This window comes from Mesitornis unicolor, unplaced genomic scaffold (genome assembly GCF_000695765.1).
Source record: "Mesitornis unicolor isolate BGI_N332 unplaced genomic scaffold, ASM69576v1 scaffold9187, whole genome shotgun sequence".
In the NCBI taxonomy this organism is placed as follows: domain Eukaryota; kingdom Metazoa; phylum Chordata; class Aves; order Mesitornithiformes; family Mesitornithidae; genus Mesitornis; species Mesitornis unicolor.
Window position 1 is genome coordinate 80485 of NW_010198686.1, and position 17599 is coordinate 98083.

At 37.9% G+C, this 17599-nt stretch overlaps 1 protein-coding gene across 1 annotated transcript in view; it reads left to right on the forward strand.

The window, feature by feature from the left end:
- Nucleotides 1-4971: 4971 nt before the first annotated feature.
- GMDS (GDP-mannose 4,6-dehydratase) overlaps nucleotides 4972-17599 on the forward strand; it is a gene marked incomplete at its 5' end in the record, with an annotated part of 171921 nt that continues 159293 nt past the window's right edge. The window contains 2 exons of the mRNA XM_010189225.1: nucleotides 4972-5164; nucleotides 6025-6129. Coding sequence (XP_010187527.1) covers nucleotides 4972-5164; nucleotides 6025-6129 — 298 coding nt within the window. The remainder of the gene's footprint in view (nucleotides 5165-6024; nucleotides 6130-17599) is intronic.

Consider the following 17599-nt stretch of genomic DNA (forward strand, 5'->3'; position numbering starts at 1 on the left):
ATACAAAATAGTAACCGCTGTGAAACTTATGAGACTTGAAATGTTTCTGAGCAGTTTTTCTACTTTGTGCTTTGCTTCTCAGGTGTAAACCTTTCTCGGTGTATAAAGAGACCTGATACAGATCTTGTACTCTGTTAAATCTAAAGAATCTACTGTGAGTTTTTTCAAGAGAACAAAGATGCTTACTTTAATGTTATAGTTAGATTAGCCACTTTTGCTTTTACAGTGAAAGAATAATAATTTACATTATTATCCTATTTTCTCCCGAGGCTTCACATAAGCTTCACTCTTATAACACCAGCCTTCCAGAAACCCGTCTTCTGAAACTGAGAAGGCTGTAAGAAGGAGATTAAATTTCAAATCATTATTTATATTTCTTCAGTAGAGCATTGAAGCATATTCTGCTAGCACGTGCTATTTTTGATTGAAAGCTAATAGTTACTATGATTGCAGCCCATCCCTTAGATTGTTCTAAATGACAAAACAGAGAAGTATCTCGCAAAGCCAAACCTATGTGTGTGCTAAATTGATACATATTTTCAGAATACCACCACTGTTGACAGCATGTTGGTCAGGAGCAAGTACTATTAAGTCTGCAGGCTTGTACATAGTACTCGTAGACATGATAGGAATGTGTTCTTGTGGAGGGTAAGACCCATGTGTTTTCATTTAGATAGTTTTTAGTAAGCTTTTAAATCTTGTTAAAGACCTCGCTAAGCTTGGTTTTGAATGATCAGTTGGGAAACATCATATTTAAAACATTGCTCTATTAAATTCAGATATCTCGTAGAGATTGAATATGGCGATTATAAAGAAAGAAAGAAATGGGGAATGGGAGGGGTGGGAAGAGTTCAAATTCAAAAGGTAGAAGCCAGTTCACAAAACTCATTGTCATTCTTGGAGCCACGTGAAAGAAGAGACATAACATGTTTCATTGTATTTGTATTGTAACATTCCTGGAATCACAGGACACAACTAATTAACGATGCTTTTCTTAAGAAAGTTTTATCATTGTATGGATAAGCCTTGGTGTGGAAATTTGTACTTGCCCAAGAATATATTTGAAATATGCTATATTAGGAATGAATCCAGCACTCAGTATATGAAATTCCCATGTACATAAGGATTGCTTTTTAACATTCTTTAAGCCAATTCTGCAAGGTGCTGAGGGCTGAAAACCAGCAACTGAAGTACTTTTAAGCAAGTGTCTCCATGTTGTTCTGTCCACTGCTAATGATACACTGCTGTCACCACTTACTGAGTGGAATGAACTGACACACCTTAAATATATGCATTCACAGTATCTCCAGAGATCAACTATGACAACTCCAAAAGCATGCTGTCCCCATTGGACATGGGAAGGGAGTGCCAGGGTACTCAGACTAACATATTCCAAGTAGACGATTTCTGTTTTGTTGGTATGTCACACTTTCCCTTTGTCACAAAGCCTGTCCAAAGAGGGCAAAGAAGTATTGGATTCATGCCTTCAGTACTTTTTGAGAAAACTTTCAGGTTTAAAGTTTTTTCCAGGCAAAGAAGCTTCTTTTCCATACTCAAGACATTACAAAAGCTCTTGGTGATGTTTTAAACAAAAAAGTTGTTGGCTGCATGGCTTACTTTATATAGTTAACAGTAACTGATAGTTTGTGATTTTTGAGTTTGAAATGGACCATCTGTCTTAGGTAGCTAAGTTAAAAAACTAGTGTTTATAGAGTTTCTCCAAAGCATGATCAAGACCAACTCAGTTAGGCTTTCTGCTTTGACTCACCACTGTCTTTACTGGTGTGGAGGGAGACAGGTTTCCTAATTCAGGCACTCAAGATAGTTGTCATAAGTCAGGCTGTTTGAAAACTCTCATCTGTTGGTATTACCTAAGTTCTTTTTTCCATTGAAGAAATGTTCAATCTTTCAGAAAGTGCAGCTTGTTTTTAACCTTCCTACACCTGCCTTTACAGTAATTTCCATTACGTTTTTACTTTCTCAGGTAGTCCCACTGAGCTCAGTGCACCAGCAAAGATTATTTCTATGAGTGATATTTATTGAATCTGATTCTATATTTGTTTTCTGTAGCTCAGACCCTGGTCTTTTTTGTGTTGTGCATGTGTATCAATTCTCTATTGGATAACCCTCTTAATAAGTTCCCTGCTTTTTTTAATTTTTATTTCAGACTTCCTGCTTACCTGGCACAAAATAACGTGTATAAGGAGAGGGGAATAATGTAGTAATGGATAAATAAGCAGTTTTTCATATTCTGCCCTGCTTTGTTTGTAACTACTTAATCAATCCAGTATTTTATAAAACTCTTTTAGGTTATTAACTGTAAATCAGGATCAAATTAAAATCCAGTGGGCATTTATCCGTATTTGCCATGTTACTGCCCCTACACTGCATAGTGTCTTAACAGTCCTGCAGTTTTGCTGTTGGAGGTTTTAGTGGATAAAACCATTTTTTATTTTCATGAATGCCATTCGAGTCTACCCTGCACTCCAAAATGAAGTGGGTTTAGTGGTCTGAGTCCTGTCTCTGGTGAACAATAGTCCTCATTACAAAACAGGCACAAAGCTGACAGTTTCTGCTCGGGGACACTCAGACCCGGCCAGTGCGGAGGCAGAATTACCTCACACCCTAGGGAGTGATTTTTCTAGGTGAAGACTGAGGTCATTCATAAGGCAATAGGGAAATGCATCTCTTGTGAAACTGGTCTCTGTGGCAGCCAAGGACAGCAGTCCAGGGTACTGCTGCTGCAGGCTCATTGCTCACTCTGCTTAAGAGTTTTTATAATCTGGGATCTCTGATTTAAGACCACCTCAGTCGCATGTGCCATTTAGCCTCATAGCAGAACATGTAAGCAAAGGTTTTCATTTTGGGATAATGTTTCTAGCATGTTATTTGTTGGAAAAAATACCTTAATACAGGTAAATTCCTAGTTCTGCTATATTAGTAAAAGTTTTGCCTTTACTTAGAGAGTTAGGATGTTACTGTGAATGTGTAAAGGTGCTAGCCATATGGTAAATATAGTAATATATGTTCATTGACTGTACCACCTATTCATTAAGATTTTTTCCCCAAGAGTTACTCTGACAGTGAAGCAGAGAGACCTTAAGTGGCTGTCATCTTTGTGCCAAATGGATTAAAACAAAAAATGTTCAGCACTTCTCAGTAGATCAGTGCTCAATTTCAGCTGGGTCATACCAGGTTAACAAGACCAAGTAGCAGGTTTCTTTTTTATTTTTTTTTTATTTTGGTTTAAAAAAAAAAGAAAAAAAGTAAAGTTTGTTTTTGTTCATACCATTAGCTATTTCAGCTCAAAACTATGTGTGAACATTTTTATTTTGCAGCACAGTAATGCAATTTAGATTATTTCATACCTGTATTGAATTAGCCATAAGTGCAAATTCAAATTAATCTGATTATTTTTATTTCATCTGCTGTGTAAATAAGCCTTGAACCTCTAGTGATTGCTGAATAGGGAAAGTGGCTTAACAGCAGAAATGAATACAGGGCTATCTATCTGACTCTGCAGAAAGCCTGAAAAAATGCCTGCTAAGTGACAGGTTTTCCCACTGATTTTCACTGTGTTAGCTCAGCTTGTGCAGCTACTGTCATTTACCCTCTAGTCCATTAGTAGTTACCCTGTCACTGAAGACTAATGAATGGGGGGGTCATAGATATGTACTATCTGACTTTGGTAGTATCTCTCTAACCTCTAGTCTGGATCATATAAAGAGACTGTAACATTGCCATCACTCTAGAGGTCGTTCCTGAAACTCAATCATCAGTCAGAGGAGATATTGGTAGAGTAATTCTTCCTTGAGTCAGGGTGATGGAGGATGTTGCTCTAAAGGTCCATTTCCCTTTCCTTTTTTATGATGTTGGCAGTATAAATGGGAGACATTTTTTTAAAACTGGCAAACAAGTAAAATCCTGGATTGGAGAGAAGATGTAGAAGAAAGTTGGGAGAAAGTTCTTCAGACTCCAGGAGCTCTGCCAGCACATCCAAACAACCAGCCCATAACCATCAAGCAAGCAGAGTGAACTCCTTTGAGTGTTTTTTCTCCTGCCTACAGACTAGGGTAGTCACAACACGTCTTACTTCCAGCTTACTTTTTCCACTTTCATTTTTCTTCTGCAACTGCAAGGAATAGAATTAATATATTTTATATACACTTTGAAAGTTTAGACAAGCATGTCTTGTGGCCTATGCCACAATCAATCTCATCATAAAGATAACTGGGAACTACTGGAGTGGAGAGAGAAAGACAAGTCTTGTCCCAGCACCACGCACGAGTTTGTTGTCATACTTTGAAGGATATATCAGTTGGAGGAGATGGCTGGTTTCTTTTGGATACCTCCACCCTTTGCTCTCCTGCTTCATCATCCCCCTAACCTCTGTGCAAAAGCCACAGCTCTGGTACACAGGTAGGAGTGGGAGTCTCATTTGATAGCAGACATTTCTAGTCTTCTCTCCGTTTTGGTGTGTGTTTAAATTGTAAAACTTTGCACCTTGTTTAGAATTTGTGGGTTTTTTTAAAAAATACATGTTTATGCTGTCATGCTGTCTGTCTAACCTAATTCTTAAAAAAAAATATATTGGACAATTTAAACTGAATTCAGGTGTGGCAAAGATATTAAGCTCAAGTGAATATTGTGAAAATTGACAGCTGTGGAGATGAGAGCAAGCCTGATAACGCTCCCACTTGTGGGGAGCTTTGCCCCTTACTTCACATGGGAAAATAATCCTGAGAGAGAGATCAGGGAACACCAGTCTTTTGGTTCTGCTATTTATGGAACTACTTGTTTATTCTTAGAAATCCTTTGAGGGTACTTTTGTAAACTGAACATCTACTCTGTACAAAAGTGTCTAGATGGTCTGTGACAAGTGATGTATTACTTTGTTTAGTTGTACATGATCACAGCATGTTCTGGTTTCCCTAGTAAAATTGGTGTTTTTTATTTCTTTCTCTCTCCAAGATTTCTTTTGACCTAGCAGAATATACTGCTGACGTTGATGGAGTTGGCACTTTACGGCTCCTAGATGCTATTAAGACCTGTGGCCTTATCAACTCTGTGAAGTTCTACCAAGCCTCCACCAGTGAACTTTTTGGAAAGGTGCAAGAAATCCCTCAAAAGGAGACCACCCCTTTTTATCCAAGATCGCCTTATGGTGAGGATCGCTGATGGTGTGTGTGTGTAGTGTCTGTCTGTTCTTCCTGCTCATGTCTCAGAGCTGAAGTCATTTGGGTGGGAGATTAGAATGACGATAGAGCTAAAGTGACTAGACATGTCAAGAGGCATGCCTTTATGAATTACTATATAAAAAGTATTTGCTGCCATTGCCTGGGGGTTGGAAATTAACATCTCACTTCACGAGACAGTGTTCATTCAACTCAGAGGTAAAGAGCTCTTTTAGGGAGGGGGGGAAGGGTGACTCTTCCTTCACAAAGTGCTGTGAGATACCGCTGAAGTTATAAGGTTTCATATTTTTTGTTGGCTAAATGAAAAACTCCCAAGAGTTCTCTTCTTCCATCATGAACTTGCATGAAATTTGAAACACTTATTAAAGCAATGTGCATGGAGGTCTTTGGTGATAAAGTTTCAAATCAATTTGAGTGTTAAGGCACCAGATTTTCGCTTTTATTCCTCCAGAGTAATTTTTTTTTTTATTAGAAGAGGTCACCACAGTGGCATATTTCACACGCTCTGGCTGCGTTAATTATATTGTAAAAGAAAAAGTGCTATGCTTGAGTGTGCATAAGAAAACAAGTGAGAAAGTGCCTCAATGCTTTCTGGCCAGTTCAGAGGCTGCACAGCAAAGGAGTATTTTCCCATTCAGCTGCTATTTATTGGGCTGTGTATTTTTTCCATGTGAAATGTGACACATGTAGGGAATGAATCAAATTCTAATGCATTCTGTTGTTGAAATGTGGACTTCACCCTGTGTGTGAGAGAGATGTGTATGTGTGTCTGTCTGACCTGTGTACAAGCAGAGCAGATATATATAACACTGTAAAATTATTTTTGTAGGGGCAGCAAAACTCTATGCCTACTGGATTGTGGTGAACTTCAGAGAGGCCTACAATCTCTTTGCTGTGAACGGCATCCTCTTCAATCATGAAAGCCCCAGGAGAGGTTAGAAAATCCATGTGAACTCTTCCCAACTTTGCGTCAATCTAACAGAAAAAAATGAAACAATGCATCTGCAGGTTTCATTTAAAATTGCCAAAATTCTGTAGGAAGGGTGTCATGACTCATAGCCTGCTAGGGGCATTTAGTGCATCCCTTCTGGCAGTCTCAGAGCCTGCAGAACCGCAGCTTTCCCTTTCAAGCATCATATTCCATTTTTTAGCTCTCTGACGCTGAAGAGAGGCTTGTGTGTCTGATTTGGTGTATCAGTGCTCTCAAGGGACTGCAATGACATTGTAACATCCCTGAGTATTTTTTCTCTCTTGATAGTAAGTTAAAGCTAAAATGTTAAAATGACACATTGAAAGGAATTTTTTTCTAGACATTTAGCTGGACAACTGCATAACAGATGCAATTTCAGGTGTGACTTGTATGCAAGATTTTTATTTGCATATAAATGTCAAATTAAGAGGCAGAAATAATAGACTCTCTAAATTCATAAGACTAATGAGTACAGCCTGGTATGTTTTGAAAAATGTGTGGATTATGGCCCATGCCTTCTGACAAGATGGCTTGTAACACATGGTTTTAAAATGCCTTTCTGTTTAATCCTTAATAGCAATGCAGCTTAAATTCCACTTAATCATCCATTTTCCTCTTGCAGTACTTTATGAACAATTAATACTGGTATTTAGTTTGAATAAGAGTCTCTGGTTGATTAAAAGTCTCTTATACTATGACAGTTTTCCTCTGCTCTTAAAGTACTGTGACTGTAGAAAACACTCTAAAATTAAACTCTAAATTAATGCAGAAAACTGTATTCTCAGTGCGGAAGCCTTTTATTGTTGTCTGTTTCTAAATGAAAAATAAATTCAAGTTTTACAGGAATGCAATTATATAAATTATGGCCTGGCACAAAATAGAATAATTTTAATCATACTTACAAATATAAAATATCCCGTAATTGCAACTCTGCTTTAAAAAAAAAAAAAAAAAAAAAGAGTCAGTGCCAATAGGATTTAAATACTGATTTCAGTCTTTGGGAGTGACAGCTGTGAAATCTCATAGTAGGCAGGGTAGACACCATTTCTAGTAAGTGGTGCACCACATACTTGCTGGTAGAAGTTGGTGCATCACTTCAATAGAGCAGATACAAAACAGTACAAGTTAAAAAATAAAAGAGAATCAAATTAACTAGATTGTTTCATTTAGAATGTCCTAACCCTTTGCTTTCTTTTAAACAGTTCAGTGTGATATATTCTTGGTGCACTGTAAGCTGATGTCCAAATTGCTTTGAGTTACATTACGCAATTAAAACATTCTGACCACCATAAAGAATGAGGGAAAATGCAATGATAAATATTAGCTTGGCATGACTTCTAGTAACTAAGGAGCTTCAAGATAAGATGGAAATTATAGGAACACATTTACCATTTGTGCTGATTCTCCACAGACTTCTACCATTTTGAAGGAGGAAAACTTCAGTGCTTGTTGCTATTTTGATCCCTCTGACATTTCTTCCAGCTTTGACACTACTGCAATGGAGCTTCCAATTCAAAATATCTTTTCAACACTTTTAATGTCCCTGTGGAGAACCCAAGTCTCTGCTTGGAAGTCTCAGGCTGTACTTTTGGTTGTGTGTATGTGCTGGGTACAGTTTTAAGCCCCTTGTGTCACAAACAGGATTCTTGACAGAAACAGATTCGTTTCTGTTGAATCCATTCACCTTGCTGGGAGTATATGCCATGAGACCAACTGTACCCACAGCCCAGTGCTATTTGCTTAGTGTTTCTGTGGGAGAAAGTCTGAAAATTTATACAGAGAAGAAAATGGAAGTGAAGTGCTTTTGAGGTTGTTTCTTAATAGCCATTCATCACTTCGCTAATGTTTTTGAAGACAAATGCACTTTGGGGAGGTAAAGAGGTTTTAACTGAAATGTCTAATACCTATGTAGAGCTGGTAATATACATGGAAGCTTTAAAATGCCTCATGTTTTGCCTTTTTTTAAATTATTCTACTGATTTAAAAAATGATAATACCTAAATAAACCAATACATATTCTATTCCAGTATTACATACTATTATTCCAGTTGGTTTAGTGTTACACTGAATTGATCAAACACAATTGATCAAACATCACCATTGATGGTGATGCTAAGTGCAACTTGTCCACACAAAACATTAAGCCTGGGAATCAGTGGAGAGCAGCAGATTGTGGCAGTGCCGCTTGCTGAAGTGCAGAGTTGATCTGTCCCAGCAGACAGTGCATATATTTTCCCCATAGCTGAAGTGTTAATCATACATCTGAAAATTTCTGTAATATTCCTACAGTATTTATTTATAGGAAAAGACTGTGAAGAGAAAAATCCTAGTATTCCTTGTAGGCAGGGATCCATGAGGTAGGTTAAGGATGTAAGACAACTGTGAGATGAACAAAATGCATTTTTGGTACCTGCCAGCCTGTGTTGTGGACTGTGACCAAATACAAAAGTATTAGTGTTTGAAGTACCAGTACTCATGGTGAAGGACGATGAATTGCAGTTGTCTGCCAAGTGGCTGTTAGCAGCTGGTCACTGAGGCTGGATTGAACAGACAATTGTAAAGATTTTGCTTCGTGATCTCTCTTTGTGTAGCGTTCAGATATTGTACTGCTGGGGCAGAGATACACAAGCCTGGTGAAAATAAGAACTGTCTAATCTCAAGAGCTGCTTCCCTGAGAAAGGAATTTAGGAATATACACCTCTTATTTCAAAGTGCCAATTCTTCTCCTTAGCCTTCCTGGCATTAACTTGGAAAGGAGCTCCAGTAGTTAATCTCATGTAGCCTGTATAATAATAGGGAAGTCTACACAGAGTTCATAAGGGTAAAGAGTGCGTAAGTCTAATATAAGAGGTTTCCTATTTCTTGAAATTACCAAGGCTTGAGAGAAGTGCTGGCTTTGAGAAACTTGTTTGATTTTTCAACTTTTATCTTGCTTTATAAGAGAAAGACTGTAACAGGAGTAGTTCTTAAGATGTGACACCATACTGCAAATCTGAACACTTAAGTTCACAATGTGGGCTTGCTTCTAAGTCTGTTGTTTCATGTTCTGACAGCCACAGTGACTTTACAGAAAACACCAGTGATAAATTCCAGGCTGGTTGAAACCACTGTCTGAGCCTTACAACTTAATTTGGGAATAGTGCAGCATTATTAGATTGCACAGATACTTGGGTCCATACTCCAGAGATACATGTGCATGTAACAACAGAGAATGTTATCTAAAATCTCATATGGAGTAAAATGAGTGGCTATGTTGGATTAATCTTAATAAAATATACATCTACTTTGAGCTTTTCTGTAGTACTTTCCTTTCTGTTTTTTTTTCTTTACATTATATGTGCTGCCTCTCATTTCTTAGTCACTTTTATAGTTTTATAAGATAAAATAGTCACTTCTTGACCAGTACATGCTTTTCAGCTCACATAAATCAACGCAGCTGCACTGAAGTGAATAGGGTCATGTTGATTTATGCCAGCTGAGTGTTTGGCATAGTATTTCTAGTAATGGTCTGGTAATGTAAGATAAGCATAATTTACTTGCTTTGAGGAAAAGATCTGTATTAGCAGTATACCTTTCTAAAGCTGATTTCTTCAGTTATTTAGTCAGTTTTATCCAGGTATAGTTCAAATATTTCCTGATTTATGGCAATGCCAAAGAAGAATGAGATCTTCAATTTCTGAAGCATATTTACTGTCTAAATATGACACTAGCTGAAAAGCAAAATGCTCTCTACAGTGGTAGTAAGCTACAAAGTGGCTTCTGTTTCCAAAAACAAACAAAAAAAGAAAACCTACAAAACTTTCCCAGAATGCTGCATTTTCATTTTTTTTAATTTTTTTTTTTTTTGCAAGACAACATTATGCGATACCAAATGGGGGAGCTGGTGGCCATCAAGTTGCTGGTGTGGGTTGAACATGGCTCCCAGTATTACCAGTGTGGAAATGTCTGCCCTATAGCAATATTGGAAAGGTATTTCTGTTCAGTGAGATGACAGTTTTGACAGTAGAAGAGTGAGGCAATTAGCAAGTCTAGTTTTCAGGAAAGCTGGGGCGTGATCCAAGCCTTTTTTACATCATTGGAAAGATTCCTGTTCTTTTGTTGGGCTCTGGATCTCACTAATGCCTCTTTTCTCAGTAAGTCTTTTCTGAGTGAAAAAGCAAACTACTTGTTGACAGTGTCATTTGTTTCTTCCCAGACAAGCCCTTGCTTTTTATGCTCCTCAGTTCTGTGTAAGAAGTTTTCTCAGGTTTACAAGATGTGCCTTTGGATGTCTGAGATAACTTTCTGATTTGGTTAACCACTTCATTGCTTGCCTCATCTGATCTTTATCTGTCAAGATGTACAAACATGTACAGCATGTTTCCTAACACAATGCAATAGAAGTTTTGTTTATTTTTTTGTTGGTTCTTTTTTCCCCCCTGAATAATAACTACTTTGCCTTCACACATGACATCATTGTGTAGATCATTCAGAAGGGAATTTTTGTTTGTCTGTTACCAACCCTGGTAAAACGGTTGTCATCGGACCATTGCTGTATAGCCAGAGGGAAAGGATACAACTGCTCATTTCTGTGATCTCTTTCAGCCGGGGAGGAAATGGCGAGGTGTTAGATTGCAGGCTGAATGTTGTCAAAGTACATGTAGTAAGATTAAAATGAAAAGAAATCATGATTTAAAGAGAATGAGGAGTGTTCTTTTCTTTTATTGTGCATCTGGATCACATGTTTGCCAAGGGGAAGGGGGTAAGAGGTTCCCCTACTCACTGTAAATGTGTTTGGATAACTTTCAGATGTATGTTTTTTGTTGTTACCTTTTTTTTTCATTTAACAAGCTTCCAGTCTCCCTTTTGCCCCTATTTCATAGAGAGGACAGAAGCAGATGGTGACATCTGCTACCGACTTTCACAAGAAATCTCAACAATCCCTTCTGTGACAGCTGCTCTTCTGCGTCTCCTGTAAAGAGATGTAGCCAACATCTGCCAGATTTCCCATTCTCATTTCTTTCTTTGGGAGGACTTATTGCTAGTCTCCTTACAAACTTTCTGTGCGAGAGGAGCTTGGTCAATCTAGTACCATTGGAGATTCTAGGGGCTTTTGCTGGTGCTCTTTTTGTGAGTTTAGGCTTTTGAAAGACATAAGTGTGTAAAATTTTCAGTGCAGAGTTATGTCTCCAATTTAATCCAAAATTTGCCAACCCACCAGTATATCTGAATAGCAGAAGTCAGCAGAGTGTTTTACTTGTGTCTTGCTGACTCCTTACTGGATGAGAAGGCTGGTATCATCGGGGATCATCTGCCTAGCATATTGACAACTTGATGGCAAGGTACCATGGCCAATGTAAAAGGGGTTACGCAGGCAGTTGTGTGCTATAGAGCAGCCAAGATCATTTCATGCTTTTTAGTTAGCATGTTTCAACAGAGAAAGCATGCAGTGTCCTGAAGACATGCATTCTTACTGGCTTTTTCTCCCTGCTGTGAGACTGATCCTGCTAAGTGATCTATGCAGGTGTTTTCTTATCTACACATCCAGTCAAATGTCAGTGGGGATAAATGTGGACATTATGGTCTACTTGTACAGATGGATTTGCAGTACTGACTGTAATAATAGAGAATTGCCAGGTAATGCCTCTTTGCTATTTTACCTAAGTACCTATGTTTTCCCCTTGAAAAAGATCTGATGTTACAAAATAAGTAAATTCAGTTAATTCTGCTGATGTTGAACCTGATACTGATTTATTAGTACTGATGAGAGCACATCACAATATATAGAGAATTTTGTCTAATTTTTATGTTGCTAATGAGTCACCTCAATCTTAAGCTTCTAGTGTCACTTTCCTAGTACTACCCAATACTGATATAAGAAGACAGTGCAATCATACCAAAATATGAGTGGGCTTCCCTGTATGAGCTTGTGTTTTAAAAGGAGTATCAGATTTCTGAAATAAGAACTGAAGGCTGTAAACATTTCGCTTTCCAGCTCAGAGTCATAGAACTTGTCACAGATGAGGACAAAAAAATAATGTACATGAACTGAATCAGGATATGTAGCGATATCTTTCTCAAGTGAGTGACTGATGAAGGAAGAAGCTGTGTGGAACAGTGTAATTACTGAAATCTTTTTTATTCTATCTTTGCAACGATAGTTTCTGGGAATCCTTACCATCTCTTAATTTACTTTTCTTTCCAGTTTCGAAGTAGCCCTGATTCTATACCTCTCTCTCTGATGCACTTCTCTGGGGTCTATCACCAGTTTATCTAAGTAGCTATGGATACAGCTTGTACAAAAATGGAGTAATTTCTTGCCTGTGGGTTTAGATTTTTGGAACAGCTGCATTCACAACCCAGATCTCTCCTTGAGCAAATTATTATCTTATCAGATGCATCTTTTTGTCTTTAAATCATGTGCTCCCTTGTGACTTATACTGTGTTGAGAAGAAAGTAGATTACAGTTTTTGCTATTTTCCATGATTGATTTCAGCTTTTTTTTTAATCTCAAAAAACCCCAACTCAGAACATCCACACAATTTACAAAATGCCAGAACTACTAAATTTAGAAAACCTTCACGTATAATTATTAACATTTCTCAGGTATATTAGCAGATATCAGTGTTAGTTTCTTAAACTAAGAATTTGCAGACTTTTTTTCTTGAATGAAGTATCAGCCCAAAACTTTGAAATAAAAAGTTATGGAAGATATGGAAGTCAGCAATGGGGAATAGAGTGATCAGAGTATGTATCTCACCTATAGTGTTTTTATGGCTTCATTAATGCACAAACTTGTAGCGAAGCTTTTAGAAATTCTGTGGTTTAGGTGTCTATTTCACTATTTTTTTCTCTTTGTTACATTTATTTATCCCCAGGCAAAACACAATGGAAAATATGATCATTCTTTTTTGCATAGGTTTTAATGAGAACATGAAGTGAAATACAGGCAAGAATAGGGACTTTTATATCCTGCATTTTACAAGCTAGCTTAAAGTGAGTATGGAGTTTGCAGAAGGTCAGAAGAACCCAACTGCCTTAGTGGTTTCAGACAGAACTCCATTTAACCTAAGTATCCCATTGTCTTTGCTGGAACATTAGGGGAAAGTATAAGAGATGGTATAGATACAGAGAGGTCATCTCAGGCCCTGCTTCTGTATTTCTTGTTGCTGTCACTTAAGCCATTTTTTCTTGCAGTTGCATCTACACAATTACTTAGTCCTGTTATGAGCCACTAAGATTTCCTCTGCATTTTCCTCTATAAACTTAAATATGTCAATGTCTTTCTGAAATAGTCAGAAGCAAGAAAGGAAAAAAAACCCACAAAGGGCAAAGGTCACAGGTCACATAATTTTTGCAAGAAGTATGTTGCATAAATGAATCTATCTTACATTGTTGATATTCGGTAAGTAATGAATGTATAGTACTTTTGTCATAGTTACTATACTAATTATTTTCTAAACTTCTTGTTTAGAAGACTTGTGTCTTCCTATGATTGTTTGCATAAATTCCCTCAAATATATACATTTCTTATGCAATACACAAGTGTAATTCTACTTTGTCTCCTTGCTAGCATGTAACCCAACATCAGTGATGCCAGTGTTCCCCTTGGTTTACGAAGTAACGACCATTAGAAATTTTTTACAGCTCATCCTCAGAGTGGTGGGTATCACCGCAGAGCTGTGAGACTCTAGGCCTTATTCTGCCACCACCTTCAAATTTTGGGCATCATCTACTGGGTGCAGAAACTTGAAAGCAGGTTCATACACACAGCTTGTACGTGTACAGTGACTGCCACACTTAGCAGGCCCATCTTAGTATCTGTAACATTTTCTCAGCAGTGTGTATCCTGTTTTCCTTAAAAGAGCTCTCCCAAAGGTTGATAATTCCCTCTCATTAGAACTCTACTTACTCTGTCTTGCATAATTTTAAAAGTTGTTTTAAAAGTAGATCCATTAAAAGTGCATGTTTTTCTGAGGAAGGCATTCGAAATAAACCCACTGTCATTTAAGGCATCAGAAACAAGTGATACTCTAATTCACAATAAAACAGTTCCACCATTAGTGGTTCAAAAAAACACTGCAGGAGGAAATGTCAACTGATTATTCCTCAATAAAGTCTTCAGGATTCATTAAAAACAAATAAATGATAAATGCAATGTAATTAGATGTCACCTCTGGTAAGATTCATCATATAGTGGGATTTTATAGCAGTGTCACAGAAAGGTAAGCTACTTTATCTGAGGTCAGAGAGAAGGTTAGTGCATTTGGTCAGAGCATGGTTTGAACTTAGGAACAATTATGTTTTTCTGCCTTGATTGCACTAAGTCTTAACTGAAAGTTCCTAGCAAGGTCTGTTTAAACATACAAAGCAAAAAACTCACAAACATTGCATATATAGGTAGTTTGATTCCAGACCATTACATGCACTACATACTTTTTGGTAGTGCATGAAACTTTATGTTTTAAACATGACCTGTGTCACTTTGAAATAGCTGAAAATCTCAACAGCAGGACAGGCCACTGATTTTTGTCGGTTTTGTTCATCTAACTGCGAGTATTTTCTGAGCAGATTTTAACCTCTGTTACAAGAACCTATAGCAGTATATACTGTTAGTTATAAGTGTTTCCCACACTGTTGATGTGTGCATACCTTGACAACCATGCTAAAATACTTCCCTTTCAAGGATTTGCCTTTCACAGACACTTAAAATGTAATTATATGTTCTACTTAATTGTTAGGCACCAATTGGAAAATGAAAGCTACTTCCAAAAGCATGAGTATTCTCAAACAGTTTACAAGTATTTACTGTAATTAAACCTGACACCACATGCTATTTAAATGTTGCTATATCAGTTGCATATTTTGATCTGTACTGTATCTCACTGCTATAGCATGATAGCTGTTAAAGAGTTGTGGGTTGCAGTTAGCAGGTTTCCCATGAAACACTTCAGGGTTGCTCTTTGGTGCAGAAAAGCAAATTAAAACCAAGCCAACAGAGAGAACACAATATCACATTTTCTCTACTTTCTTTTAATTTTTGCCCTAGGACATGTGCATTTGAAAGCCACTGCTATTGAAATTCTACAGGAAGGCTGAATTTATTTTTGATGGTGAGAGACTGATTTCATGACATTAATTGTGAATAGGCTTACATGTAGTAAAAGAATTGTCCAGCAAAGCAACTCAGACCTCCAGTTTACATACTTCTTTTTCTCTTTTATATTAAAAGCCTTACACTAAGAGAGATTTAAAGTGTTTATTCTTTGCATCAATATCCACCAATAGGTGGATTGAGAATATTTGCCAAAAACTTTAAAATAAATTCTTATAGTAAAATACATTTAAAATAAATTCCTATACAACATCCTCCTGGAGAAGATGGCTCTGCATGGCTTGGATGGGCGTATGCTTTGCTGGGTTAAAAACTGGCTGGATGGCGAAGCACAGAGAGTTGTGGTGAATGGAGCTAAATCCAGTTGGCAACCAGTCACAAGCAGTGTTCCCCCAGCTTTTGGTGCCAGTCCTGTTTAACATGAAGAGTCCAGTGCAGAGCCACAGAAATGATTGAGGGAGTGGAGGATATCTCCCTTATGAGGAGCGGCTGAGGGAGCTGGGTCTCTTTAGCTTGAAGAAGAGGAGACTGAGGGGTGACCTCATTAATGTTTATAAATATGTAAAGGGCGAGTGTCAGGAGGAAGGAGCCAGGCTCTTCTCTCTGATGCCAAATGATAGGACAAGGGACAATGGGAGCAAGCTGTAGCATAGGAGGTTCAACCTGAACATAAGGAAAAGCTTCTTTGCTGTGAGGGTGACAGAGCACTGGAGCAGGCTGCCCAGAGATGTTGTGGAGTCTCCTTCTCTGGAGACATTCAAAACCCGCCTGGACGTGTTCCTGTGCAACCTCATCTAGGTGATCCTGCTCTGGCAGGGGGGTTGGACTGGATGATCTTTTGAGGTCCCTTCCAACTCCTAACATTCTGTGATTCTGTGATAGTAATACAAGTCTAGGCAGTGTGAATCTGGAAACTTCAGAGCTCATTTTGGATTTAAAACAAATCCAGGTGACATGAGAATAACATCAGTAACACACAGTAACATTGTACTTAGCTTTTTTTTTTTTTAAATTTAAACAGTTGCATTTAAATTATAAGTGTTCTTTGTGCTTTCTTGCTGACACCTTTCTCTTCTCAGCCCCACCTCATGCTCATATTCTGAGTCATGGGTAGGCATGTGTGCATCTATTAGGGATTCTTGATGTCCTGGTTTGAGCTAAATAGAACTAATTTTTCTATTTAGTGGTTTTACTTTTCAGCTCAGTCTCTTTTAAGTGGCTGAACTTGCTGAAAACTAGCAGCATGTTTTTTCCCACACGGTGTGTACTGATAATGTTCAAGGCCAAGTGTCTCACCATAGGTGCTGTGTCTGTACCTACGATGAGGGGAAAGTGGACCCAAAACTGACCAACTAGGTATTCCATCCCACATACGTCATACTCGGTATAAAAGCCGAGAGATCACGAGGGTCTCGACCCTTCTTCCATCTTGGAGCCCTTCCATCTCGGACCCTTCCGTCCATCTTGATCCTGCAATGGCTGAGGTCTGAGTGGAACTCTGCTGGTTCGTCTGCTTCTGATCCTGATTTGTGTGTTCTGCATCCTGCTTCCATCTGCTGCTGAGTTCAGTCTGGGACTTTTCCAGTGCCCTCCTCTGCAGAGCCTCAGGTGATGTAATCGTCACAGGGAGAGGATTTTATATTGGTTTTATATATATATTTGTACATATTTGTATATATTTCATTATTTTCCTATTTACAATATTATCTTGTAGTATTAGTGTTTTATTAGTGTTTTATTAAATCTGTTAGTTTTATTTTCCAACCCGTAAAGTCTCTCTCCCTTATTCTCTTTTCTCTTCCCTTCTGAGGAGGGGAGAGGGGTTAATAGAGAGCGTCTGTCCAGGATTTAGTGGCCAGCCCAGCCTTAAACCATGACATTTGAGTTGCCTCCTATGTTGTGCACCCTCACTTACACTAAGTTTTGATTTGCTGCAGACTCTTAAAAAACAGGGAAAAAAAAAAAGAAAGGACAAGATCTTTTGTTACCATTATTGCACATCTTCAAGACAAATGGCGACATTGTGCACCTTCAAAGATCAGGAATAGTTCTTAAACTTCCCAGATTTTATATAATTCTTGAAAATGGAGGAAATTGAAAAGTATCCTCAATCTTAAGCACTTTGTTGGTTAGGGAAGGTACCAGTGATATACTTAATTTTAGGCATTTATGCTGAACTGCCATTGAATCTTGAGCAGAGCTAATCCTGTGACCATACCAGGCATTTGAGTTTGCAAATACTCCTTTTTTCCGCACTGTTTGCTTAAATAAATATTGCTTGCATCTCTCATCAAAAATCAGGCCAGAAGCTGCTAATTTTAACATGTGTTTTTCAGCAGG